This window comes from Cryptotermes secundus, unplaced genomic scaffold (genome assembly GCF_002891405.2).
Source record: "Cryptotermes secundus unplaced genomic scaffold, Csec_1.0 scaffold857, whole genome shotgun sequence".
NCBI lineage: Eukaryota > Metazoa > Arthropoda > Insecta > Blattodea > Kalotermitidae > Cryptotermes > Cryptotermes secundus.
Window position 1 is genome coordinate 282454 of NW_019734325.1, and position 27091 is coordinate 309544.

At 40.8% G+C, this 27091-nt stretch overlaps 1 protein-coding gene across 1 annotated transcript in view; it reads left to right on the forward strand.

Moving 5' to 3' along the window:
• The first annotated feature begins 320 nt into the window (after positions 1–320).
• LOC111868675 (sodium/hydrogen exchanger 9B2) overlaps positions 321–27091 on the forward strand; it is a 46672-nt gene continuing 19901 nt past the window's right edge. Inside the window, exons 1-5 of the mRNA XM_023859550.2 lie at positions 321–440; positions 7397–7549; positions 10875–10971; positions 17199–17525; positions 18847–19029. Of these exons, the coding sequence (XP_023715318.1) occupies positions 7405–7549; positions 10875–10971; positions 17199–17525; positions 18847–19029 (752 nt within the window). The 5' untranslated portion in view covers positions 321–440; positions 7397–7404. The remainder of the gene's footprint in view (positions 441–7396; positions 7550–10874; positions 10972–17198; positions 17526–18846; positions 19030–27091) is intronic.

Genomic DNA, 27091 nt, shown 5'->3' on the forward strand with positions numbered 1-27091 from the left:
TAGTAGTAGTAGTAGTAGTAGTAGTGGTGGTAATGTCGAATGGTATTGAACGTAATGAAGCTGCAAAGAAAAATGTTGCCATCTTTAACAATGGAAATACATGTTGTACGTCTACGATGGTAGCATTTATAGTGTCATTCTCAGGCACAGGTAATGTTAACTTTCTTAATTAAAATTATGATGGGACTCAAACAGTGGTGACACATGTGTGATCCAATCCTGACGTCGCGCTGTTTGTATTGCTACATCAGTGGATTTGCTGGGGCACTCTAGGAAGTTTCTTCATCAGCTGTTGGTATTCTGTCACTCCAAATGTGATCTCGTAGCATTCAGTCAGCTGTTTGTCGTCTGTCGGTGTATTTGTGTGTTTGGTTGCATTGTGTATTATGTGTCGAAAGCTGGGGTTCTAGAGGAGGTAGAACGGCCGGAAGGTGTTTGGAGTAAGTGAAGTAATGTTTCGGGTGCTATGAAATTGACGGTTCGAGTACTGCTGTATCCACGGCACAACACATAGCTCCTGCCTTTCACTTATTTCTGTATAGCACACGGCGAAATTATACTTATCGGGGTGTTATGTTGTACTAAAAAACTGTATGTACTCAATGTTAATTTGTTAAGAGGCACATTGTCTCCAAGCGTAATATGAAGAAATACTTTCGTCTGTCCTGCATGTATTTCTGAAGCACGCAGTTGATAGCACCAAATTCCCTTCTCACGTTTAATATCCACTATTTATAATATGTGCATAATGTTAGGGTCATAGTAGGCGAATTTCATATTCTTCAGTAACGGTTTGCTGTAGATCGCTCACTCCAATTTAATGATGAGGTTACGAATGAGTGCAGCTGTACCTCCGTTACCCCGTACCTCATTTGTGCATGGTGCTCAATTAAGCACAGGAACAACTTTATTGTTACCTCCTATCGAATCAGTGTATCACATACACAGTAATTCGAAACATTTTGCATATATCGTCCCACCGACCACCACCATAGTATAAAAACAAAGCTTCTTTTCTCCCAAGAAGTATATTTTTACTCTTAACGGAAATTGTTATTCTTTGGCATGGCCCAGGCGATTGATTATAAGTTGGCGCCTTTAATATATGAAATTCACGGCGGACGAAGCCACTAGGGCAGTTTTGTCTCCCGTTTTCTCTTCCAGTGATTTCACCACTGAGGTGTTGCAATACCCCTGACCCCTGACCTGGGAGCACATTACACCAACTTTTCGAACTCAGGTCGTACTTTACAGTTCACAGTTCCCCAAGGATAAGAGAATTCAACTTTAATGTTGGGTATTAATTAAATGAGATTAATTACCTGCCCATTAGTAAATACATACAAGTTTAAAGGTAGGATAAGTAGGGCTAATTGTAAGCAGGCAACTAGTTGGGCCTGAGAACATGGGACTGCTCGAACATCACAGGAAGGAAATCGATTTCATTAACTGATTAATGCTCTTTCATGTTTCCTTTCACAGTTTAGTTTACGAAACACACGTAACGATTGCAACTTAGGCGTTATTGGCTAATTTCAAAGTCTGGTTGATATATTTTATATAACTTAATTTCGTAAATATGAAACCGGATTTCACAGCAGTTGCCTATATGTGTTTATTTATATCTAGACGTTAAACTGTAGAAAATTTGTATAATTTCTAGTGTGGTGCATGAAAGACACGCAATTGTACTGTTCCGAAATTTGACAAAGTGTCTGGCCGGAAATGACTTCTACTTGCGTCGTACATTAAGAAAATTAAGATTTTTTTTACGTCACAAAATACGTCAGTCATCACTGATTGGAAGTTTTAAAAGAAATATTACGTCATAAATACCGAGACGTAACTATGATTGGCAAGCATTAGCAAGTCAGTTTTGAACAAAGAATGCAGATCGTATCCACTGAACGTAGTTCGAATGAGTGCCAATTTCAGGTAGCAATTACCGCTATTACGATCTCGATTTTTTCCCAGAGTTGCCATATTACATGTATAAGGGCGGGAGCGCGCCAAGGAGACTGGCAACCTCAATTTCCGCCTGAACTGAAGACACGTTACTGAATGGAAGAGCGCAAATTGAGGAAACGGTAAGACAACTCGCGGAAAGACTGAGAAACTCAACTTTCAGGCAACGGAACATGCCACCCTTCACGCAATTGCGTTGCCGCGTGGTTTCACAGTGTCAGCTGTTAGGCTAGGAGCACACCGAGAAAATTAGGACCCGCGATTTCCGAGAATTGTTATCATCCTGAGTTGAACACATGTTAGTGAATGGAGCAACGCGAATTGAGGAAACGGCAACGCAACTTACGGGGAGACCGAGAAACTCAATTTCCAGGCAACGGAGAACGATTCTCACGATTGAGTTCCCGCTTGGATTCCTAGAAATCAACTGTTCTGTAACGCGCTACAGTGATTCATTTGTTAAGATGACGCGAAAAGTTGAAGCTGCTAATAGTGTTCAAGTGCAGTTAATTGAACAAGAGCCTGGCATGTATGACAAAAGCAATCCAGACTATGCCAGGCGGGACAGAATAGATTTCGCTTTGGAAAAAAATTCTCATGAGTTGAAGGAATCTGGTATGTCTGTATACGTATATACGTGGTATATATTATTTGTATCTTGTCTTCGAATTGGAGGCCTTACAAGATCCACTAGTAAAGATAAAATTTCAGTGCTCATTCTGTAAAATGATTTGAACAGTTCTGCATCCTGAGTAAGTTCCTTAGACACAGTATAAGTACCTGAGTGTAAATTGTCGCGAAAGAAAGGGTGTACCTAATGTTTCCTTTTCTTCTGCCTTCTCAACCACCACCATATCATTACAGGATCAATATTATTATCTGATATTGCAGAAAAGAAATGCACGAAATTGGCAGGCACACACAACCACTTGAGGTAATATGAGCAACTAATCAAACGAAAGTTACCTCAGTGTGCGCCTGCTAATGTGGAAACCAGTTGCCTGCTTAAAATCGGCGACATTTCTCTCAAATAGAGGTGGCCAGTTTCCTTGGTTTTACATAACGCGGTTCGGTGATTAATTTGTTTCTTAAGATGTCACAAAAGGTTGACGAAGCTGCTAATTTTGTTTTTGTGCAGTTAATTGAGCAAGAGCCTGGTATATATGACAAACGCCACCCGGACTAGCATAGGCAGGACAAAATAGATTTTACATGAGAAAGAATTTCTTACGAGACGAAGAAGTCTGAATCCAGGTTAAGTTATTTCGAAACAATATAAGCACCTCAATTAAAATTGTTACAGAAGAACGGATTCACCCAATGTTTTCGTTTCCTAGTATTGTATTTAAGCATCATGTTGCATTAATATATCATTTACTTCACATATCTTTCCATCTTAAATACAACTTATTACATAGTCACCCATCTTCCACGTTACATGGTTCGGCTATATACGGCCATCATCAGGTGTCTTCTGTCTTGCTAAAATCGTTGCACTGCATGTTACAATTTCGTATCGCGGGGGTGAACGCGATATTTTCTGATTAAAATAAATTGACCTTAATTAAAACAAATTAACATCCCAGTATATTCCTTATGGCCGTCGTACTCTCTTCTCACGCCGTTTTAATCGGTCTGAACTACCACCGTATTATGACAGGATCAGTATTATTAACTTCCATTGCAGTAGGTAAGTGCACGAAATTAAAACACACAATCATGCATTTCGTCGGACGAATATACCCACTTTAGTTGATGTGAGCATCTACCCAAACATAAGTTTCCTCAGTGTGCGGCTGCTAATCTGGAATTCAGTTGCCTGCTTCAAGTCGGCTACATTTCTCTGCAATTGCGTTTGCCAATTTCCTTGGTGTATAAAGCAAATATGTAAATTGAAAATAAATAAATAAATATAGATAAAAGTACAATAATTAGATCAATTAAATTAGTTTGGAGAGCCTGGGTATTTCAAAATTAGGTTTCTGAGGTGTTTCTGCCCCAACACTTGGCTGGTTATAGAGTACAGAAGTTTTTCTTTTAGATCATATCCCACCAGTTGAGAAAAATTGCCCTGCACCGTTAACAAATTCGAGAAAGTAGGAAAATTAGGAGTTACAGAAAACAAACTATAATTTTTTACTGAAATAAGCCCTTTCATAATGAGCACTAGAACGAACGTAGGTTATAAACTGCATTTTAATGTGTCCTCCTGTGTTTGAATGTTGTTGAAAGATACTTTTAGGAGACACCAAAGAAACTGGAAACTGCAACGCAACCGTAATTTCCGAGAAACGTCACCGATTTCAAGCAGGTAACTGGTTTTCAGATTAGCAGGCGCACACTGAACATTGGGATGTTAATTAATTTAATTTAAGTAAGGGCAGTTTATTTTAATCAGGAAGTATTGCTGTCACACGCAATACGAACTGTTGACATACAGTGCAACAATTTTAGCAAGATAGAAGACACATGATGAATGCCATCACATATGGCTGAAATATGTAGCATGGAAGAAGGGCGACTAGATAATAAGTTGCATTTAAAACGGAAATATATGTGTAATAAATGATATATTAATGCAACAGGATGTTTAAATACAATATTAAGAAAAGAAAATATCTGATGCATCTGTTCATCCTTGACAATTTAAACTCAGGTACTTATATTGCTTCGAATTAACTAGGATCCAGGCCACTTCATCTCGTGAGAAAATCTTTCTCAAGCCAAATCTGTTCTGCCCTACCTAGCATAGTCTGGGTTTCGTTTGTCATATATATACCAGGCTCTTGCTCAATTGACTGCAGAAAAATAAAATTAGCAGCTGCGTCAAGCTTTCGTGCCATCGTAAGAAAAAATGAATCACTGAAGCGCGTTATATAACAGCTGACACTAGGAATCCAGGCGGAAACTCAGATGTGAGAATACTGCTATAATCCGTTGCCTGGATGTGAGTTTATCGGTCTTTCAGCGAGTTTCTTTGCCGTTACCACAATTAGCGCTGCCCCATTCAGCAACATGCGCTCAACTCAGGCTGATAATTGTTAGGGCTAAAGCACACAAGGAAACTGGCAACCGCAGTTTCCGAGAATTGTTGCCAGACTCAGTTGAACACCTGAAACTGAATGGAACAGCGCAAATTGAGGAAGCGGCAACGCAACTCACGGAAGACTGAGAAACTCGCGCGTGAAAGTGATATTTCCTGATTGAAATAAAGTAAAGCTATCCCTGTACCAGGCCGTGAAGGCCCATAGGGTTGTGAGACGCTGAGGGTCCCACATTATCTAGATAATCGGCTCAAAGATGACGGTAAGGTTGTCAGCCTTACGCACCAGCCGCGCTTTACTCCCCAGGAAAATTATTTAATTAATTCCTGGAACTCATTTCTGTTAGAGGCTGAGTCACCTTCAGGGCCATAGTGTTGCTGGAAGGATTAGGTCAATTGAAAAAAACCAATGACCTCATCGGGACTTGAACCCGCGACCTTCCGGCTTATAGCATATCCCCTCAACCAACTACATACCGCAATTGACCTTAATTAAAATTAATTAACATCCCAATGTTTTCCATATGGTCGTCGTTCTCTCTCCTCATTCTGTCCCAACCACTACCCTATTATGACAGGATCAGTTTCTGACATTGCAGAAGAGAAATGCACGAAATTAAAAATTACCATTACGCATTAATTCTGACAAGCAAACCCACCTGACATGAACTGAGCAACTTAATGAAATATAAGTTTCCTCAGTGTGCACCTTCAAATCTGAAAACCGGTTGTATGCTTAAAGTCGGTGATGTTTCTCGGAAATTGTGGTTGTGTTGCAGTTGCCAATTTCTTTGGTGTACCGTTGCCCATAAAATGCAAAGTTTTGAGCCTCCGTCAAATTAAATGTAATTAGTAGTGCATTTCATGAAGTACCTGCTGTATCATTTCTGCTGTATGTTCTCTGCATGGATTCAAGAGAAGATTGTTATGCATGGAGGTTCGTAACTTTGCTGACTGGTTCATGGCTCAGTGCTTCACGGTGACCAGTGCACCGCCGACTGTGAGGCACATGCGAATTTTGCCGATGAATCAATATAACTGTTGGCCGATAGACTTTGCAATGAAGTAGTTACAATTCATGGATCGAAGTAGGTTTGAAAAATGCTGCCCATCTACACATACACATTCCTTGTACCAACAAAAGGTGTTCTGATTTACTCTTTGAAGCTGTTCTGCAGGAATATTTGCAGTTTCCCTATGAGCATTCCCCCCCCGTTTAGGGATTATTGTTGTAAACTTTGTCCTTCAAGCAGCCCCAGAAGAAAAAATCACAAGGATTAATATCAAGTGAACTTGCTGGCCAAATACAAAGCCTGCATAGACATACATGCGGTGTAGGCAGTGGCTGAGTCTTGCTGAAATCAGCCTAGATTCTTTTCCCCTTCTGTTAACTCTGGAAAGAATTGCCTGAGAATAACCTGTACATATCTTTCACAATTAATTATTTCATTAAAATCACAGATCCAACAATCCTTGCTCTTACAACACACCAGACACAAACTTTCACTGGATGGAGCAGGACGCCATGGGTTTGATGAGGATTCTGTGATCTCCAGTAGCGATTATTTTGCATACTTATGTCTCCCTGCAAGTGAAACAATGCTACATCAGAAAAGAAATTCAACTGCAGCTTGATCTCACTGATGACAGACTCTAGAAACCAAATGTAAAAATTAACTTTACTAGCTGGATCATGCAGCTGCAAGGTGTGGATTATCATTTTGTAGGGTCTAAGGTTCAGCAATTGTGTTGCCCTTCTTGCACTAGACTTTGATGCTCCAGCCTTTTGAGCTAGACATTTCAGTGATATTCTAGGTGTCTGTTCAAGTAGGGTTCCTATGAGTTCCAACTTTTCCTCAGTAAGCACTTGACACTTATGTTTTTGTTTCTTGTCTGTTAGGAGTCCCATTGATCTAAGTTTATTCACCAAATTGTGAATTGTTTGTCTGCTGGGAACTCTTTCATCACAAAATTTATGTCAACACTTTCTAGCAGATCTGTATTTCACAGAGGTGTCATACAGAAATACATGCTGCTCTAAAGTATACTGCACCATGACAGAACTCACTGCTCACTAATTGTAACAGAGAACAAATGCTGATGGAGCTGATAACTGCCACCCATTGCTGACAAATCATAAACAAATTCCCATGCATGAACAGCTCTGATGTTCATAATGCCTTCAGGTGGTTAATAACCTCCCTTAATTCCAAACGGTATGAGCCATGAGGCATACTGATTCATCAACAAAATTCATATGTACACTGCAGAGCTGTGAACTGGTAAACAAAGGTAAGAACCTCCCTGTACATTTGCATTACAAGTCTGAATGTACTACTTGGTATAATACTTGAAGTTTGTAACTGATTCTTATTTCATTTGTGGCAGCATACACAATGAGTATAAATGACTTGACGAATGCTGTCCAGCTCTCATCCACAAGCTACACAGATGGGTATAAACAGAGGTCAGACGGTAATCCAGCAGAAGTAGCAAGAGAGCAAATGAACCCTCTACTCAACCACATAAGTGAAAGAAATGGTAAACTGTTGAAGCTTTATCAGTAATAAACATATGTTGTCTTTAATTCAGTCAAGGATTTTGAACCTGGGGTTAGAACTATGCAGAGTCAAGAACTCTTTATTAACCAGAAATTTTATGCATCTTTGGACATAAATTAAATTCATGTACTCTTCCTAAACATTTTTGAGGATGTGTTATTACCTGACAGCGATGTAGAATATTATGTCATCATTAGAAGATTACTAGATTCTATTTTCATCATATGATTGGAATCAAAATGGTCATACCAGAGATCTCATTGAACACACGGCACTTCTCTTTCAGAAGGTTGGCTACTCAAGGTATTTTTATATGTACACCCATTGCTAGGCAATGGATTGGTGAACAAGTTCCTGCAAAGACAGATTCTTGGTAAACAGTCCATTGCTATGTTACACAACAATTCTGACAACCGAAGAAGTGTTCTCAATGTGGTCCATGCCATGCCCAGTGCTAGGCAACAACTGTAAACAAGTTTACAATAATAAAAGTTTTTTTCTATGTATGGTCCGTTCTGAAGGTTTATAGGACACAACAAATGTCATTTCTGAGTGGTCGCAGCTGAGGAGCTGTGAATCCAGGTTATGAAGCTGTCATGGAAAAGACTTGAGAGTGCAATGCAGTGCAGCAAAGAGTATAAGGTTGAGAATGGAGCATGTCCTTAGTGAATTGTGAAGATTTAGTTTAGTACAGATTAAGACAGAGGAGTACAGAGTGATTGAAGACAAAATAACACGAAGACTTCATTGTGATTTGAAGTGCTAGTTTCTGCATGGAGATCTGTTGACAGGAGACGACTAGTGAAGACAGAGAATCCTAGTGCGTGCGCAGTGGTAAACTGAAAGTGTGTAGAATATCGATAGTGTTGAGTGTGATTAAAAGAACTTATAACTGAAGTGCTAATAAATCCAATCATCCGATCTAGAACCCGTTATTTTCTTCATGCATACCCTCCCCCCTCGACACATTAGAGTATGGTGTACACTCAAAGATGTTTTAGACAGAGTTTAATGAGGATTGATAATTTAGCTTATAAATTATAAAGTGGATTTTAATGAAATTTTAGTATTCTGAGTTCACACAAAAAGTGATTGCATTAAATTAATTTTGGTTTGTATCAGTCCAATTTAATCCCTATTCCATATGAAGCCCTAATCAGACTTTATAAATTTCCACAAAAACATCTCTTCATACAAGAAATGGTTATGTGAAAAAACATAGAGCTCATTACAATTACAATATTCCTGTGAAACTATTTGATATGATGTATGTTTAATGAGGCACCAGTACACACATTTTATGTTTCTATACAGTACTGTATTTTTAGTGTTCATCACTTTTCCAGCAATAGAATTTGTGAAGAAAACTGCTACAGCTTCGTAATTTCTACTCTATCAAATATCAGACTGATTCAATTGAAAAGAATGAGCTTTGTAGGTCATGTATCATGCTTAAGAAAACTGAGTAATGCATACAAAATCTTGATCAGAAAATTTAGATTGTCTAGGGATAGATGGGAAAGTAATATTAAGGTAGAGCACAGTGTAAGGAAATGTGGTTTGAGGGTCTAAACTGGATTAATCTGAGTCAAGACAGTGTCCAATGGAGTTCTTTTGAACACTATAATGAATCTGTGTGTTTCCTTGACCAGTTCTTCTCAGGAAGGCCTCTTCTTTGTGTAAATAAGTTTTTTTTATTATTATTATTATTTTTATGTGTATTGTAAATATGTTCATTGTATTCCAACTTACACATCCAGTATTTTTTTATTCATAATTTCATATATGTTCACTATTGTGGTATGACACTGTAGTGTGTATAGCCATCACTGGGTAACGACCTTGAAACAAACAATGAAACAACATTTGCTGCTAGGTAACAGATTCTTAATAAGCAAGTATACACAACCGTTCCTCAGTATCCCCTTCCCAAACACACGTTCCCATTGAAACGGTTTGAGTACCACAATGAACGGAATTTTCTATGTGTTCTGTGCCAAGATGTTATAAGCAAGGGACAAATTTACAAGTTAGAAGACTGTGTGGAGGCGGGTTCAAATACCTCCACCATAGTCCTGTGAGTCGTAGGAAGCGACAAACAGGGAACCCAGTGCCTGGGGTATAACTGAGCCACCCTGACCCTGGGGAATATAAATGTAGGGACCTGGCCCTTCAGCTTGGGGGAGTATTGAAACAGACAGTAAAATATGGTCACGAGTTCCGCAGAACATGGACCTGAGAATGGTTGTGCTGTCGAGGATCAGCAGTAATTGTAAACAACACACTCATCCTGTCACCAGAGAGGATGTTATGTATGGACTACGACCACAGCAGTTCAGTTGAAAAATAAAATTACTGGTCATGAGTCTCAAGGGGCTTGGTGCACAAGATGAAGTGATTGGCGGTAAACCACCAATTATAAAGAATTTGATTCTGACACTGAGAATTTAGCGAGTTGTCAGTAGACAGTGGTACAGGAGTCTCTGAAGAAAAGACTTTGTGAGTGCAGTTGAAGAATCGCCATTGTTCAGATCAATTACGGTAAATGACCACTTAAAACACTTAGCATGAGCTGTAGTTATTTGCAAAGTGTGTAAATGAACGATGATGCTATAGTTAAGTGTAGTCATGAGTCTTGTGTTAAAGTGGTCAATAAATCTAATCGCCAGTCGAAAACTCCCTCAAGATTCATTCAAAATCATGGCAATATATTAATGTTAAAATATTACTTCATGACATTGTAATTATAGTACAGGAAACACCATAGTACATATGGAAATTAAACACTCACACATAGCTCAGTACTAAACACTGTTACGTGCATGTCTCCAGGGGGCACGCGGTAGCATAGTTGGTTGAGGGGCTATGCTACAAGCCGGAAGGTCACAGGTTCAAGTCCCAATGAGGTCATTGGATTTTTTTCAATTGACCTAATCCTTCCAGCCATGCTATGGTCCTGGGGTTGACTCAGCCTCTAACAGAAGTGAATACAGGAATTAATTAAATAATTTTCCTGGGGAGTAAAGTGCAGCTGGCGCATAGGGCTGACAACCTTACAACCATCTTTGAGCCGATTTTCTAGATAATGTGGGACCCTCAACGTCTCACAGCCCTATAGGTCTTCATGGCCTCTTACAGGGATAGCTTTACTTTTTTTTTTATTACTTGCATGTCCCCATGCATGCAGTAGTGAACTATGCTCTCTCATTTTGCAGAATGCATCATTGTGCATGATGCTGTCACATAGACATGTTGCATTCTATTATTTTCTGTGCATCCGCATTAAATATGAGTTTCATTTTCAGAGCTGTCTACAACTAGTAACAAGTCTGTGATAGGAACTGGAAAAAATGAGAATACCATTTTAACCGAACAAGCAGATTCATCACCAGATTACAAGAGGCAAGTATATTGCATTGGCCACTCTGCTGATCATGCAAATTATCGGAATGAAGATGAAGAACAGGCTTGTAGTTCATTTACTTTACCATTAACAACAATGAAGATTATTATTTACTTGGTTGCTCTCTATGGATGTGAAATTGATGTAGCATTCTAAAGGAAGAACATAGTTTGTCTGAGGATGTTCAGACCCAAGAAGGAGGCAGTAACATGAGGATGGAGGCAGGAGTAACTGTGACTTTCTTAGGTCACATGTTGCAGGTACTAATGACACCATCCTCAATGAAGTTGGCCGAACTACGGCTGTGTCTTTGGTGGGGACGCATCATGGATCAGGGACATATCGGGACACAACCTTGGGACACCTCCTCATGGTCCTGCTGGGCAACAATAGTCTTGGGGTCTAGATTAGGATGACCAACCAGGACTGACGGCTAAGTTCCCATAAAGGGCAATGGCATTATGACCGGAGCCTCCCACGTGGCGGCATAATGACTCTTAGGTATCACTACAGTCTACCCAGGACGAATGCGGGAGAGCACTCATGTGGGGTTAGCTTCAGCTACTTGAGCTGTCTCCCTATAGTACTGATAAGGTGCCTCAAACCTTCGGGCTCAACACTCTAAAACGGTCTGACCAACCCATATGGAGCGGTGGGAATGTGGGGAGCTTTTATGCCACCCTCAGGGCGACTGCTTCATGCAGGTTTCCCTGGTCGCAACCTCATGATTAGCTGGTGTCTCACTCCCATTGATCATCTGGGACACACCCCTCCATCCGAATGACCATTTTTGGTCCTGGAGGCTTGTGAGGGTTTATCCTTAACAGGACCAAACCACCTAAGTCAAGGTGTGAGGCATTGTGCTGAGGGCTGCATGGCACTGGGGTGGTTATTAGCCAGTGTCGTGAACAATCCCCTCGGGGCACCAGGCAGCACCCCGTTGTATTTATGCCTTCCACCCATATGGGGTGCTGAGGGTGGTGACCTTCTATGTCCCCATGACTTGTAGGACCAAAATGAAAGGTACCAAAATAGAAACCGGTCATAAGGACTTTAAACAGAAGAGGGACTCCCCTCCAAGGGGATCCCTATGAGAAATACTTCAGCAAGGGGCAGGAAGCTCTGGTGCACTGTTAAGGTTCCCAGTTGCAACCAGCGAACCTGCTGTTGAAATTTCAGCCAAAGATGGACGAACCAGTGGTTCGAAACCTGCCCGAGGTAAAACCAGAAACCACTCCCTTGGGAGTCAGTAGTACTGACATACCACTGTAGGAAGCTAGTACTTCTAGCATACCTACAGTAGGAGAAGGTCTAGGACACCTAGTCTCTGGAGTAAGTGGACTCTGTCTGGCGAAGGAGGCACTGTCCGGATGCACTAGACAGAAACTTAAAAAGTCAAGAGGTAGGGCAAGCGAAGCAGGAACTGGGGCCATTTAGCAACCAGGAAATGCAGGCTCACCCAAGCAGGGAGAAACCCCTACCAAGACCCTTAAGAGGCCAAGGTCAGAGGACAGTACCCCCACAGAAACGGTCAGAGCTCCAAAAAGGCCCAGGGATGCTAAGGGACCAGGGACCTACAAGGAGGCCATGACCAATATAAAGGTAGCTATCTTCAGGGAATCACATCTTGAAGATAAGCTAACAGAAGATGTCCAGAACTCCATTCTGGATGTACTGGGAGGAGTGTAACTTAGGACTCCATTAGAGAACTATCACACCTGAAGTCCTACAGACTGGAGGGAGGCACACTTATTTATATATGCGCCAACCAACAGTCTCGTCAATGGCTTATCAAACCATTGACAAGTACAGGGGCCAGGCTGAAGGCTACTGATGCCAAGAACCTACCCAAGCCTGTTAAGGTGGCTCTCAGGATTAGGAACAAAGTTGTTACTATAGGATTCTGACGATGGTGTATAACACATTGATATATTGGGTTTTTGGACTTCATCCATCGTCCTAGTTTTTAAGATAACAAATAAAAACACGACGTTTCGGAAACTGGATCTGTTTCCGTCCTCAGGTGAAGGAAAACACCTATTCAGTTGGGTCCGTTAGAAAGAGCAAGCCTCAATCACTGGATCCAGTGAGTCCAGTCAGAGCCTGCATGGTGCATGGGTTTATCCCTATGGTCTGGAGGCAAGTCAAGGAGACATTTATTCTGAAGCCCGAGAAACTTTATTATACTGAGGCTAAGGCTTATTGTCCTATCAGCCTGTCGTCTTTCCTTTTGAAACAATGGAGAAACTAGTAGATATATACATTAAGGACAGTGCATTGAAGATTCATTAGGAAACTACAGATTATGTTGCAGTGATCAATGGAGACCTAAATCTGAAGGTTTTGGACATGCATATATGATTCAGGACATGAAAAAGGAACCCATCCTCCAGATGGGATCTGATAAAATGATACTGAAACATGTCTATGATAAACCCTTCACGATCAGATTTCCTGATAGAAATGAATGGAAAAGGGGTTTCAACCTGATAGAAAGTGGGGACTAATCTGTTATACAGATGGTTCCAAGACAAATAAAGGCGCTGGAGTGTACTGTAATGGAACAGGGCGGAAACGTAGTTTCAGCCTTGGTCAGTATACAACAGTATTCCAGGCAGAAGTGTATGCCATTAAGGCATGTGCAGTTGAGAACTTAGATAGAAACTACAAAAATAGGAATGTCTATATATAGGTCATACCGAAAGTCATGAGCAACTTTTTTTTTTTGCATGCAACCTGGGAACAGCAGACAAAAGAGAGTATGGTGGTAGGTGGAACCGGCTGCTGTGTTAACCTTGAGTGTCTTGTGACGTCAGTAGCTTGCATCACGTGACCAATATCACTCCTAACAAAATGGCCCAAAACCATATGTTGTTTCGCCAGCGTGCTGTCATCGAATTTCTTGTGAAAGAGCAAACCCCTGCTGCAGAAATTCACCAGAGACTTCAACGTGCTTATGGAAGTGTGTGCATGGGTGCGAGCAGTGTTCGAAGATGGGGGAAACATTTTAAAGGTGGAAACACCAGCATTGAAGATGAGCCTCGGAGCGGTCGTCCTCGAACAGCCTCAACTGAACGCAACAAGGAAAGAGTGGATGAGATCATTCAAGATGACAGGCATGTGACTGTGGATACAGTAGCCCGAAAACTTGGAATAGGGCACAGTGCAGTACAGGAGATGATTGAAAGCTTGGGCTAAAGGAAAGTGTGTGTTCGTTGGGTCCCGTGGTTATTGACCGAAGACCACAAGGGTCAGCGAAAAGCCATCACCTCATAACTGCTGCAGAGATATCGACACGAAGGTGATTATTTTTTGCTCTGTATTGTGATGGGTGACGAAAGCTTGTTTCACCATTTCAAGCCTGAAACGAAACGGCAGAGTATGGAATGGCACCATTTGCATTCTCCATCAAAAAAGAAGTCAAAGACAGTGCCATCAGCTTCGAAAGTGATGGGCACAGTCTTCTGGGATGCAGAGGGGTTTATTCTGGCTGAATTCCTGGAACCTGGGCAAACCATCAATGCTGCTCGTTATGTCCAGATGCTGCACAAGCTCCGTCGTGCATTGCGCAATAAAAGTCCGGGATAAAACATCATCTTGCATGACAACGCTCGCCCCCACACTGCTCGCCACACATTGGAAGCAATTGCAAAGATGGGGTGGGAAGTTCTTCCACACCCCTCCTATAGCCCTTATCTGGCACCCTCCGACTACCATATTTTCGTATTTGTGAAAGATCAGCTGCGTGGACATATTGAGACAAGGGAGTTAATTCAGAAAGTGGTGCGTCAGTGTCTTCGGATGGCTGGAATGGAATTTTACAGAAGGGGAATTTTCAAACTACCAGAACGCTGGGAGAAATGTGTACAAAGAAGTGGCGATTATGTGGAAAAATAAAGAAAGGTCTGTAGATTGAGGTGGTGTATTTGGTTTGTCAATAATAAAGCATTTTACTTTACAAAAAATTGTTGCTCATGACTTTCATTATGACCCTCATAATATCAGATAGTCAAGCTTCAATCAAAGCACTTTTTACACACCAAATCACTTCAAAATTGGTTTGGAATTGCCACCAATCCCTCACACAACCTGCCAGACATAACAGAGTTCAGCTGATATGGATGCCAGGCCATGAGGGTATTGCTGGGAATGAAACCGCAGATGAGCTGGCAAGGACAGGATCTAAACAACTGCTCATAGGACCTGAACCAGCTTGCGGCATCCCAATTGGAGTTGCCAAGAAAGCGATCGGGGACCAGACTAACAGAAATCACAAAAAAAAAAGAAACACTGGGAATCCACAACTGGACTCAAACAGGCAGAAGGCTTTATATCAAAACCCTCTGCCAAAAGAATGAGGGACCTGCTAAAATTAAACAGATATCAACTAAAATGGGTGGTAGGATTACTTACTGGGCACTGCCACCTAAAAGTGCACCTTTTCAAACTGGGACTGACAGATGACCCAACTAGTGAAAGGTGCATACAAGAAGATGAATCAGCCACACACATCTTATGTGATTGTGAGGCTATAGCTTACCTAAGATGTAATGGCTGCACCATAGCTCAAGTGGTTAGTCACTGGCTTCCCACCGTGGTGGCCCAGGTTCGATCATGGGTCTGGTCAAGTGGGATTTGTGGTGGACAAAGTGGCGTTGGGACAGGTTTTCTCCAAGTACTTCGGTTTCCCCTGCCAATCTTCATTCCACCAATTGCTCCACAATCACCCTCACCTATCATCTAGGGCTGGTACAATAGGCCGTCAGAAGTGGCCGCAGTACAAGGGACTTAGTCCCACCCCACTAGCAATAAAAAATACCTAAGATATCGCCACCTGGGTAAATTCTTCATGGAACCAAGTGACTTTTATGACACCCCCATAAATAAAGTCCTAAATTTCATTTGAAGTGTAGGATTAATAAAGGGTTAATCCAAAGCATAATAGATTTTTGAAGGCCGCAGTGTGAGGGCCAGTTTTTATGGCTCACCCCTCATACTCATCATGAGGATGGAAAAAAGTGCATGAGGAACTTCAAATTTTCACTCCACAATTAATGTTATTGAAGGCAAAGAAAAAAGAAAATAATAGATAAAGCTATTCCTGTAACAGGCTGTGGAGACCTATAGGGTTGTGAGATGTCAAGGTTCCCGTATTTTCTAGGCAGTAGGCTCACTGATGGCAATAAAGTTGTTAACCTTACACACTGGCCACCCTTTACCCCTCAGGAATATTCCTGGTACTCATTTCTGTTAGAGGCTGAGTCTACCTTGGCCATGGTGCGGCTGGAAGGATTAGGTCAGTTGAAAAATCCATAGGCCTCATCAGCAATTGAACCCATGACCTTCTGGCTTGTAGCATAGTGCCTCAACCAACTACACTACCGCATACCCCTACAATTAATGTTATTAGGATTATTAAATCAAAGAGAATGAAATTGGCAGGGCATTAGCCTGAATATGAGAAACGAGATATAAATAGAAAATTTTTTGTTGAAAACCTGAAGGCAAAAAATTACTTTGGAGACCTATGTATAGGATTTCTTAATTTTATGTGTATTCAGTTTCAAAGCCAGGCCTTTCTGGTAGGGAGTAATTTTTTTTTAAACAGTCCCATGAGAAGTGTGTTCTGAAAGTGTTGTGCCTGAGTCCAAGAACCTAGAGATGTTAAATTAAGTGGCCACCATGTACCTCAAAGGTTGTTTATGATATTTCAGTGCAGATTTTTCTTCATGGACATACCACTACTATTAAAATAGATTTTGAAGACATTAGGTGTGAAGGTGTGTACTGGATTAAAATGAGTCAGGCTAGAGTCTAGAGACACCATCCTCTTCTGAAAAATGGTTCTTTAAATGAAGCAAATATTTGTATAATGTAAATAATTATGAAATACTGAAGAATATGCTGTACCATACAGTTAGTTATGGACTTGAATAGTTACTTAGCTACTTAATTAATTGGCTGTTCAATTAGTCAGTCAGTTATGGTATGAAGAGGAAGAATTTGGGCATGCTTAGTCAGCAAGTTATTTGCTATGGACTGGGCAGCCCAGATATAAGTTTGGGGGGAGGTTTGAAACTGTCTCTTCACACTGCAACCAAAACTGGCATGAGGTATGTAGTGTGCTGTCTAGTACAAGCCATGCATCTTTCTCAAAAGTTTGTCAAGAGGAATGATTTAAAAAGTATCTCATCAAGATTATGTCCATTTCCTCTCTGTGTTGCAGATCCTCTGTTGTAAAAAGGATAGCGGAGAACTTGGCACCTGCAAACTTATGTCCACAGTTCAACCTTCCCTTACGAATAGCAACAGTTATTCTTATGCTGCTGCTCTTGTGGGGTGTAATGTTCACAATATTCCAGGATGCTGTACTCCCTCAGAGCAAAATATTTGAGCTTACCACAGTTGTCATACTAGCATATATTGCTGGTTGGCTTGTTTCCTTGATTCGTCTCCCGCCACTACTTGGTATGCTTGTGACAGGCATCCTACTGCGTAACATTGGCTCTTTCCATATGGTGGGCAGTTATGCAACTGCTGTGTCCACTCTAAGGTAAGAAATATTGGTGTTTGGATATTCTACCAGAAGCAAGTGCAGGTCTTATTTCGAATTGTAATGATTAAGCAGCTCACTGCTATGTATGGAGTGTGAATACTGTTCTCTAGATACCTGTCCAGAATTTGCTTATTAGGCATTCTTTGCAGAGTGTTAATAAAATGGACATGTAATGGGAAGTCAAGCCTGTCCCTTAGTTTGTGTGTTTCATATCTCAACTACTGAATGCTTTCAAACTGAGTTTGATCTGCATTAAAAGTTGAAGGGCATATTTGAATTTGGTTTAGACTGTTCCAGTATAATTCCTATTTGCATGAAGCTTAAATGATATGTTATAATTTTTTCTTAAATGGTTTATTGTACAAATATGTTGATAAGCTGATGAATATGTGTATCTAATTAAGATCTACAATTTTATTTGAAATAGTTTTGATCTGGTGTATACTTAATAAAATACATTAAAAATGATATAGTCTGAAACAATAAGTACATTAATACAGTCCTAATGCATATTTCTGCCATAAGACTGTAGAACAAAATGGGGGAAAAAATTAAAACTAGATGTAGGTAAAGGTAAAGGTAAAGTTGTCCTTGTGCTTAACTAATTGAGCACTATGCCATGAAGGTGTATGAGGAGCAGATGTCTAGGTCCACATTTTCTTGACCTCAGCACTAGTTGGAGGTGAGTGGTCAGCTTAATGCCCCAGCCGCTTTATTCCCAAGGATAGAGCCCCCGGTACCCATTGTGTAGGAGGTTGGGTGGATTCCAGAGCTGGTATGGATGACATGGAGAGGTGAAAATTGTGCCCCACAAGGATTTGAACTCTGAACCCTCCATCCTCCAGCCCAAAGCCAGTCACCACACCGACTGAGCTATCCCAGCTCCACAAACAAGACATTATAATTTCATATAATTTAAGAATTATAAGACCATCACTTCATGATAAATTTCGTATTCCTGGGGGTATCTTGTTTCTGAAATGTGTTAAACAGTACAAGGGGAAATAATGTGTTTGACTATTCTTGAATAATTTTCAACAGCAGATTTATGTATTACCCTTTGTCATGAAAATTTAATTCCCATTTCTGCCACATTCTGTCTGCAATAAATTAACTTTAAGACCACAGAAGAATGCAAGTTTGCGAGGAAGATATTTAGAAAGTATGTGTACTCCAGCGGAAAGCATTTTCCACTCTTCTTTGTGAGAAGTTTGCTTCAACCTATATAGATTGAAACCAGTGCTATAAATAGAAAATAAATATTTGCAAATGTGACAGATGTGAGTAGTAGGAAAGTAGGTGCATCATCATGTTGCAGATTGGTAGCAATGGTTGTCATCCTCATCAAAGCTGGTCTTGGCCTGGATTCTGCTGCCCTAAGGAGGTTAAGTTTTGTTGTTACAAAGTTAGCATTCATCCCATGTCTGGTGGAAGCTGCAACAGATGCTGTAGTTGCTCACCTGGTGCTGGGGTTTCCTTGGCTATGGGGCACACTACTTGGGTAAGAAAAGGATATCTTGGCCTTGAATTGGATTTAGCTTTGAAAAGTAATTTTGAAATATGTTTTAAATGAAAGACTGTCAATTTTTTGTTGAGAAAGGTTCCATGATACAGGATATCTGAGCAGGAATAAATAGTTAATTGTTTGTGATATTCTCCAGTTATAAGGAATCTAAATATTAAAATTGGCAGGAACCTTTCCTGTTTGCACCTGATTGAAACATATCTGGTTTTCAAAACACCGTGCTTGATAAATCCCAAGATGGTGAACAATGTTAAAAATAATAGTCAAGTGTACTGTGATGTGCCATCATCAAAAACACTTATGCTTAGCTTAATCTGAAAGTTCCAAACTGCCATCACAGAAATCTATCGTTGGTTCTTGTACTATGCCTCTTAAATTCAATTAACATATTCACAACCTCTAAGATCAATTTTAATATTGTTCTTCCATCCATACCTGTCTCTGTGACAGTCTCTTCTACTGACATTTTCTAACTAAAATTCTGCATGCACGTTCTTTTCTCCTTCAGTCGCCATTCTATCTTACTGTCATTAAATGTTGAAGGAAAATCTTACAGGAAGCAAGAGAGGACAAATGTACTCTGCTTATAGCACATGGGGGCTCCATATGCATTACTTGAACACTGAGACATTCTTGTCCAGTGGAGTTCCTAAGGTAGGTTTTACATAGAGAATTAGAACAATGTTCTGACCCCGCAGTTCAAACTGGTGTTGTTGGTACTGTTTCCACTAGTTTGTTCACTTCTGTGGAGGTATTTTCCAGATTGTTTTGTTTCACTATATTCCAAAGAGCACAGATGGATTTTGTGTTGGCAAATTTGTCATTTCTATAAAGTACAGATAATTCATTCTCCAATTTATCCTTCAAAAGAATAGACAGTACAGTGGAACCTCGCTTAACGAGCAAAATTCGTTCCAGAATCTTACTCATAATGCAAAACGCTCGTTAAGCTAAACAGTTTTTCCCATATAAATTAATGTAAAATACGATAATGCATTCCATGATGAAAAAAATAGTCAGAAATTTTATGTATAACGTTTATTCAAAGAAAATTATTTGTACATTGTTAAGGAGCATGAATCATCTTCATCTTTTCTTCTATGTGGAATGAACCAACCTGGAATGTGAATTCGATTTTCAGAAATAAAAAATCGAAATAATTAGAGTATAATTTATGATCCATATATAATTCTTTTTTACTAGAAAGCTGTCTAGAGACATTTGTTTTTGCCGACGCTTCAAAATTTGGTGAAAATGCGACACAGCATTATCATTAAATAAATTTGTAGCACACATAGCCTCTGCCTATTAGGGTGATGCTTCTCAATATATGATGCAACAGTTTCCCATGCTTTCAGCATTTCTCTTATTGCGCCAGAAGATTGTTGCTTTGCTGTTGCCTCCTCCTCCTCCTCCTCCTCTGACAAACTCTCCTCCACAACTTCTTGCTGTGAAACACAATGCAACTCCAAATCGTGCAAATTGTTGATGTAGACCGATTTTATATGCATGCTAGATCAGCCACGCCCACACCTCGTTCTCGCTTTTCAATGATTTTACTTTTCATTTCTACAGTTATTTTTATTCTCTTATGGCTGTCTTCTTGCGGCTTTTTCTTTGGGGACATTTTTGCAAGGGTTGTTAAACTTTGCACAAAAAAATCACAAATAATATGTCTGAACAGAAGTTTGGAAAAATGTGTGATCACAAGCGACACTAAGATGCTAGCAGAACGAGTGCTAAACACAGACTGATGTAGCAAGCGCACAATCCAGGACTTCCCCTCTTGTCACTCGTTGTGCGAAACGTTGCTCGTTAAGCGAGTCATTTCCTTACAATTTGTGTTGCTCGTTATGCAAATTACTCGTTATGAGAGGTGCTCCTTAAGCGAGGTTCCACTGTATTTAACAACATCCATTGCTGCTGCCACTGAGTACAACTGAATCTATTTGATACAAAGAATATTCTTGTGTATATTGGGACATGTCTCTGATCTAAGTTCTTGCCCCTGTATAGCAGAATCTGGCTGGCAGAACATACTACACGAGACTAAAGGATCATGCAGAATTTAGCATTAGAGTAACACCCAGTCTCTTATTGTCAGCCTTCTGTGAAATTGCCTTATTTTGTTGTTATATCTAGGGCTAGTGTCTGGTAGTCCCAGTAAGATATTTTACATGATAACCATTCTCCCTGAACAAATGTATTGCCCTGTCTTGGCTGGTAGGTTATGGTGACGTGGTTTTATGCAAGCACAATTAGTACCGAGGGTCTTGTTTCACACAGCCCCAGCAACCAAGCTTAATGGAATATTTTCTTGCATTGCATTATCACATGTATTAAAGCAAGCTGTATATTTCAAGAGTGGATCTTATCTGTTGAACTGCCTTCGTTCTCTATGTAAATGATAAATGCAAGATACAACCTGCTTTTCTAAAATCAACTTTCTTTGCTTTTTAGTCTTCAAAAATGAAGTGGGGCTGAGTTCCAGTAGCCCCTATGGACTTACCACCCATGTGTAAATCATTCTTCACATCTTGCAATCATCTCAATCTGGACCTTTCTGCTTCTCTTCTATTTTATGGCACAATCTTTAGAAATGTTTTTTAGCTACTATTGTTGAATCCATTCTGAGTATATATCCCATCCACTCCAATCTTCGCCTTATATATTCTACCAAATGAGGAGTTTCGATAATTCCCTCAGTTCTTTGTTAGTTCTGATTTTCCAGACCCCTTCCTCAGTTACTGGTCTGTACACCTTCCTCAGAACTGTCCTTCCCATATAATTAACATCATATCTTTCTTTTAAGTCATGGACCATTTTTCATGTCCATACCCTGCAACTGGTTTTAACATTGTTTTATCTGAAGAAAGCAGTCTTTTGGGATTTGGCACCGTGTATAAGTGGTGTTAACCGACGTTTCGGAGGAACGTATCGCCTCCATCTTCAGGGTAGAAGAAAATATAAGAATTCTGCAAGTGAAGAGACGGTGAGAACCGGTACAAGAGGCGATACGTTCCTCCGAAACGTCGGTTAACACCACTTATACACGGTGCCAAATCCCAAAAGACTGCTTTCTTCATAGTCACCGCCGTGAAAGCCTCAAATCTTACATTGTTTTATCTATTGTCAGGTGTTAGAATGATTATGGAGGGGCTTGGATTGGTGGTTCAATTTATTGTCCACTTACACATCGTAACAACAACTGTAACAGCCTCACCAGTTTACACACTCCAAAGATCACTGTAACTGCAGCACACTTAAAGTCTTCTCTGTCTTCACCAGTCATTTACTGATAACAGATCTAACAATGAGTTCTGCTAATGTCCTTACTGGCTGGCAAATATCCCACAACTTACTCGTTGCTTACTCGTTGCCCCAGTTGACTAAGTCCCAGGCTGGTGGTCATCTCACACCAACCTTCTACTCTTATCTCAGTGACTGACTAACTGCAGCTCCCACTTGTCCTGCTTATAACATCTTGGTCTCGCTTTCCTTCCCTGTGGCTTGTTCCTCATGGTGATTACTCTCCAACTACTCAAGCTGCTGCCTCCTTAATGCTGCTCCTCCCAAGCGGCTCCCTCACAAGGTGACAGTCGGTCTACGTGTACTACCATCATTCTCAATTTCCCCTCAGTGCAGGCAAAAGATCCGAGAGTGGTCGATGATCCTGTGTATCTGACTCTTACTCTGTGCAGTCTCTTCTTGCATTTCAGAAGGGACCGACCTCTCCACAATGTCCCGACTCTCATATTCTGCAGTCTAATGAAAGTCCTGACTATTTTCTTTGCGACCTCCAGCCCTATGGTCTGCCTGTAGGTCTTACTGAGTGTTCTCATGCCTCCCAGACGTAATTGCTCTTTTAGGCCTCAGTTCCTTATGCCATTTTTGCATTCTGGGCCCTCCCATCATCTCTTCTCGACTGTTAGTCCTCCAGAGATTCCTGTTGCAAAATCGCCCCTGGTCTGCCTTTTCTGTGGGTTCTGGTATATCATGGCCTGTCACTGGTCCTCCAATTAGTCCTCCTGTGCTCCAAAAATCTCCACTGCAGCTTCTTTATTAAGGACTCCCTGATGCTACAACTTGGACTCTATTTCTTCCTGATTTGCCTCCAAATCCATGGCCTGTGTCTTTCTAGACAGGCCCCCCATTTTCTCTAGCTGGTAGTCCATCCTGGTGTATGGGTGTGAAACTTGGTCTTTGACATTAAGGAGGGAACATAGATTGAGGGTTTTTGAGAACAAGGAGAATATTTGGACTGAAGAGAGCTGAAGTGACAGGAGGTTGGAGAAAACTGCATAATGAGGAGCTTCATAACTTATACTCTTCTCCAAGTATAATTAGAATGTTCAAGTCAAGGAGGAGAGGTGGGCAGGGTATGTAGCACGAATGGGGAAGAAGAGGAATGCATATAGGATATTGGTGGGAAAGCCAGAAGGAAAGAGACCACTGGGAAGACCATGGCATAGGTGGGTGGACAATATTAAAATGGATCTTAGAGAGATAGGATGGGATGGTATGGATTGGATTGATCTGGCTCAGGATAGGGACCATTGGAGGGCTCTTGTGAACATGATGAACCTCCAGGTTCCATAAAATGCTGGGGAATTCTTGAGTAGCTGCAGAATTGGCAGCTTCTCAAGAAGGGCCCAGCTCCATGCGTGAGTAAGGGTAGTCGATCCTGGTCACCATCCTTCTGTGATGGGCTTTTAATTTGGCTGTTATCTTTTCTTGGTTGGTGTCTGCCTTGGTTTGGTTGGTTCTTATTTCATCCATCAGTCATGCCATCATTTGTTCCATCTCCATAGTATGGCGATAAAGCAATCTGGTGCAGTTTCCAGTCCAACCACTTTTGACACCATTTGTCATGTGACAGAGTGTGACTCTCGATGGGGTTTGGATTGGTAATTGGATTTATTGACCACTTACAGATCATAGCTACAAGTAACAGTAACAGCCTCACTGGTTTACAGACTCTAAAGATCACTGTATCTGCATCGTACATAAAGTCTTCTGTGTCTTCACTAGTCATTTCTTACTAATGGATCCCAACAGGGTCCTCTGCTAACATCGTTACTGGCTCATGCTGAACTGCAGTCAAAGTTACTTTATGACTGGTGGTTTACAGCCAATCAAATCAATTTGGCACCAAGCCCCTTGAGGCTCATGATATTTTGCTTGTCAACTGAAACCTTGTGGTCATACTCCTTATGTGACATCCGGTCTGATGAGAGGATGGGTTTGTCTCTTATGAATATGCTTGGCCTTGAGGGGCTATGCTACAAGCCAGAAGGTCGCAGGTTCAAGTCCCGATGAGGTCTTTGGATTTTTTTCAGTTGACATAATCCTTCCAGCCGCACTGGGCCATGGGGTTACTCAGCCTCTAACAGTAATGAGTACCATGAATTAATTAAATAATTTTCCTGGGGAGTAAAGCGTGGCCAGCACGTAAGGCTGATAACCTTACCGCCATCTTTGAGCCAATTGTCTAGATAGTGTGGGACCCTCAACATCTCACAACCCTATGGGACTTCATGGCCTGTTACAGGGATAGCCTTACTTTTTCTTTTTTGTCAAATGTGTGCATCATACATATAACAAGTTGAAAATTCTTCCTTTTGCACTATATACAAGTCCTCTATCAATACAGGCTTTGCAAAGCAGTTCATACCTATCTTACTTATCTCCTTGGGAACATGTTGTTTGCAAAGCTGTTACGCAGTAATGGCTCTTGTACAGTATGCACCAAAAATTACAGTACTGAAATGAAAAGATGTCCTGTTGATACCACTGTCTATTCATGTGAAGGCCCCTTGCATGACAGAAACTTCTCAAATCCTGAAGAAATGGTCCCATCGCCATGTCCCTGTAGCATTCCTGGGTGACGGTAAGAGCATTGCCTTCCTCATCCTCAATGAAATAGGGGCCTAATATACTGTGTGCTGAGACAACACACCATATCGTCACACGTGTACTATGTAGTGGTTTCTGAACGATAATATCTGGCCGCTCAAAACCAAGGAAGTGAGTTGTCTGGCGACCACTTCTGTATGAACGGAAATAATACTTAACTATGAATACTTTTTCCTCTGTCAAGAGACCCATTTCCAAAAACAACTGCACAACACAACTTCCTTTTCACTACTGGGAACACGTGCGGCTGGAGCTATGCCCCATGAACAAATGCATATGCGCATTCGAGATGCGTGAGTTTAAGTACTGAATTTTTGGCGCATATTGTATATATGCTTATCTCATGGTCGTTTCCGAGCAATGGGTCTATATGCTATATTATTTTTAATATTTGCTGTTCTGCTTACAGTTCTGTACTTAACATATATTACCTGCAGCAGTTTTCATCTTAATAAAGAATTGTACAGGGTGGGGCACAGAAACTTCCTTTTTTTAAGGCAAATAAAAGAAAAATTATTACTGATAGACAAAATTTATGTTTAGCTGTTGTACAACGTATGCAGCCACACAAGAAAGATATATCATAAGAAGCAGTATATACACAATTAAAACATAAGAAGAACGACTCCCATAGCGGATGATTGGCATTACACATGAGTTTGATATACGACATGTAAGATGATAGATCTTAACAAATTTTAATATATAAATTTTATTAATGAACAAAATGAACACACATTTTATATCATTTTATAAATGGAAACTTGATGGCAAGCAGTGCAGTAGTTTAACATGATTAATACACCTGAGAATGGCAGAATGATGCCGAAACATGTAGTGTGAAGTGATGAGTGAGATTGTATGCACTAAAAGATGGTTAATATACGCACATTATGGATTTATGTTTAGATAATGAAAGAACATACTTTAAAGTTTTAAATAATGTAGTTTTAAACAAAATATCTTGAAGGTGGCGGCCACCATTCTCTATGCACTGATGCAACCGTTTTCTGAAGTTCCCCTCTGCATGTTTCAACATGTGCACCAGAATTTGGGCTACTTCCTGCCGAATAACATTCTTCAGCTGAAGCAGGTTTGTGGGGCGATGTTTAAAAACCTCTGCCTTGAGGTATCCCCATAAAAAAAACACAGGACTTTAGATCAGGTGAGTGCGCTGCCCACGGGATGTCACCTCGAAGCAAGATGAGCCGTCCAGGGAACTTCGCCCTCAAAACTGTCATCGAAACTCGGGCTGTGTGGGCCGTGGCACCATCCTGTTGGAATGAGACATTTCCTAGATGCATTTCTCCAAGAGCTGGTTCGAAAAAGTTTTTAATCATGTCCACATACCGCTGTGAATTGACAGTAACTGCATGATTGTCTTCTTCAAAAAAATAAGGGCCAATAACTCCAACTCTCAACAACGCACACCATACTGTCACCTTATCACTGTGAAGTGGCCTCTCATGGAGCTCTTTGGGATTGTTACCACTCCAACAGCACATATTCTGCTTGTTGACATATCCAGATAGGTGAAAATGTGCCTCATCACTAAAAGAAAACAAGTGTGTCAGGGGGTAAAGTTTCCAATAACGTTTCGCACGCCGTTATTCGGTTCTGAAAATCACGTGGTGACAATTCTTGCACAGCAACCATCTTATAGGGATGGAAATGAAGATGTTTATGAAGAATTTGGCACATTGAATGATTGGATATGTCTAGGGCGACTGCATGTTTGCGAGCGGAGCGTCTTGGAGATCTCAAAATCGACTGTCGAACTGCCTCCACTTTTTCTGGCGTCATAACGGTCTGTTGTCGTCCTGATGATTTTTACATCACACTCCCGGTTGTCCCAAAAATCTCTACCCACAAAACAATCGATTTCCGGGTGGGAACCGAACCTCTGGGCTTAATTCCGAAGTGAGTACGGAACGCATGCTGCACCACCACGTAATAGGCTTCAACAGCAAACGCACACTGCTCACTCGTCCACCTCATATTTCCTACTGAGGGGTATTAGTTAGTTAGTTATTGGAAAGGGTGGGTTTCCCCATGCACTTAGACCAGTATTGGTCCATTGTGCTTCCCTCTATGATATTCTACCAGTCTCTATATCCTACCG